The 3,011-nt window shown below is 35.1% G+C and overlaps 1 protein-coding gene across 1 annotated transcript; it reads left to right on the forward strand.

The window, feature by feature from the left end:
- Nucleotides 1-2,733, forward strand: LOC112043762 (pancreatic triacylglycerol lipase). The gene is made up of 2 exons (XM_024079324.2): nucleotides 1-417; nucleotides 1,801-2,733. Exons 1-2 carry the CDS (start codon nucleotides 300-302, stop codon nucleotides 2,706-2,708), a joined length of 1,026 nt encoding a protein of 341 aa, XP_023935092.1. The 5' UTR covers nucleotides 1-299; the 3' UTR covers nucleotides 2,709-2,733.
- Nucleotides 2,734-3,011: the final 278 nt, after the last annotated feature.

Genomic DNA, 3,011 nt, shown 5'->3' on the forward strand with positions numbered 1-3,011 from the left:
TCTGCTACTAACGACTGACTAGAAACGTGCTTTTATAGAAAACAAAACACAATATGTGATAGTTGATTATTAAATTTAAAATTACGTACAAGGTTAGGATTAAAAAAAACAAAATTGCTTAAAAATCAAATAAAAACGGAGGAAGACGTTTCTTTATTTATCAGGATAAACTGTTGCATTTGAATTTTAAATTAAATTGCAATTTTAAATAGTTTGGGACACAAAACTGTTTATGCTAGAAGTGTTTGAGATACGAAGTTGTTTATGGTGAAATTGTTTAGGATATTAAATTGTTTACAATGAAGCTGACAGTTGCGTTTATATTGTTTTTGTTTTCAAATGCACATTGCTGGGGACGAGGAGATCTGGAAAAATATGGACCTTTTCAAATTGCTTTGCGATCTAATTTGATTAAATGTAAGTTGTAATTATTTTTAACCGACTTCCAAAAAGGAGGAGGTTCTACGTTTGGCTGTATGTATGTTTTTTTATGTATGTCCAGCGATAATTCCTCCTTTTAATGAATTTTATCGTTCATACATCAATACGAATAAAGATAAAATTTAATTGTCTGTGTGTGATTCCAAAATAACTATATAGTTATCAATTTATGCTTATAGTTATTGATACGATACTAATAGTTGAGTCATTAAAACCGCAATTAACGATAAATCAAAGAATCCAGTTATAGTAAATGGATTTTAATGTTATTTGTACTAAAAAGTTTACCTACCTTACCTTATCAGCCGATAGACGTCCACTGCTGGACATGGGCCTCTTGCATGGACCTCCAAGCACAACGGTCTCGAGCCGCCAGCATCCAGCGGCTCCCTGCAACCCACTTGATATCCGCAGTGCTTGAAGACGTAAGTCTTCGAACAGTGCATGTTGCCTGTGATGACCTATGGATACGAGACTTGGTCGCTGACTCGGGGCCTTATTAGAACTTTTTATTCCAAAAATAAAATGAGAAAGGGTTGAAATAGGGGTTGAAAATTTGTATGGATAGTCCTTCATTTTTACAGTTTTAAAAATTTGTTCATAAATCATAAAAAAACGAAATATAACGTGATTCAAAATTTTTTAAAATTGAACCCCTAAAGTAGTGAAATAGGGCTTGAAAGTTTACATTGATTTTCACGCGGATGAAGTCGCGGGCGTCCGCTAGTTAGAAATAAAATGAAAAACATACGGCTTAGTATTTCTAGATTATGAGTTCATGTTTCGTAAATGATATTTACATTGGGTATTTATTCTATTTAGTTACGTGTATGTACAAGTGCTCAACACAATATAATATGTAGGTCGAGATTGTAATCATTGATTTGTGTAAATATTAAATAAATTCTTAAATTAAAGGAAAAAAATGGTTAAAATTAAGCCCGTGTAAAGCCAAAGATACTATTAATACTCGTATGTATATACAATTAAGTATACAGGTTGTGGTATTTTAAGGCATACTAAAGTAACGCAATATATGTTAGCCGAAATTTTACGGTTTTAAAGTTATATTAATTTTTTTACAAAATACTAAATGATAAAATTTCGACTAACATATATTAAGTTATATGTATATTAGTAGGCCTTAAAATCTTGAATCCCTGTTGCCTGTTGTAGTCTTAAAACCATATATATTTTGATAAAGCATTTAGTTAAAGTATATAGAACCTCTCAATCTCCCAAAAATATCTCATCTACAGTTTGTATACTCGAATATAGACGGAATAAAATATTCCCAGCGTTAGGTAAATAAAACCGAGATTGACGTAAATAAAATAACTCTTCATTTTATGATCGCAGGTGAGCACGACAGAACCCTAAACTTGGATGTCAGCGGCATAGACGTCTATTTTTACGACTTCCCGAGAAACGACGTCGAAACGTTCACAATCGACGGCGCGGCGCGGGGAATCCTCGCAATAAAGGAACTCGACAAAACGAGGAGATTCATCATCTTCGTAGGAGGATACAAGTCTAACATCAACAAGAGAACGGAAGAAATAGTGAGAGACACCTTCAGAAACTATCCGAACAGCTATCTAATCATTCTAGACCATTCCCCGTACACAAACGACAACCAGGGACAGATAAAAAGTTACGAACGATCCGTCAAATATGTCCACTACATTGGCAAAGCGTTGGCGCAAATGTTGGCCGACTTAAAAGCTGGAGGGATCAGCCCGAAGAACATGCATTGCATCGGCCACAGTTTGGGGTCGCAGATACTTGGTAACACAGGTGAAATTTTCCTTGAAAAAACAGGCACAAAAATCGACAGAATCACAGCTTTGGATCCAGCTGGGCCGTGTTTCTCCAACAGTTTGATCCAAGAGCAAGTTAGATCCGGTGTAGCGGATTATGTGGAAGTTTACCATTGCAATGCTGGTGGTCTAGGTAGCACAAGCGTATTGGGAGATATAGACTTCTTTGTGAACAAGAAAGGACAGAGTCAACCTAACTGCAAAACTCCGTTTCTTCCGGGGATATTTGATTCTTCGAAAGCCGCTAAATGCAATCACAGGGCTTGTATAGACATTTGGACGGCCACTGTTAGTAACCCTAACTGGTACTTGGCGTTGAAATGCGACAGTTATAAGAAGTTCAAAAAAGGTCGGTGCGCTGGCAATGACGTCACCATTGCAGGGTTCTGGAACCCTGGTAACGCGACTGGTGTTTACTACTTCTCCACTGACGGCTATGATATTTAATTAATTAAATTTATTTATTTTTCTACATCGTGATCTTATTTTTACATGTTAATATTATATATTTTAATTGTTGTTAAGTTAATATCAATTATTATAAGACTACTTACTATCAATAAATACAATACGTAAATAATACAATAAAATAATACAATGTGCTCTTGTACTACATTGTACTAGCGGATGCCCGCAACTTCGTCTATGTGGAATTCAGTTTTTCAAAAATTCCATGGGAATCGTGGCTTTTTCCAGGACAAAAAGTAGCCTATGTGTTAATCCAGAGTAAAATTTATTTTAATTTCATAT

Source organism: Bicyclus anynana, chromosome 11, assembly GCF_947172395.1.
Source record: "Bicyclus anynana chromosome 11, ilBicAnyn1.1, whole genome shotgun sequence".
Taxonomy (NCBI): domain Eukaryota; kingdom Metazoa; phylum Arthropoda; class Insecta; order Lepidoptera; family Nymphalidae; genus Bicyclus; species Bicyclus anynana.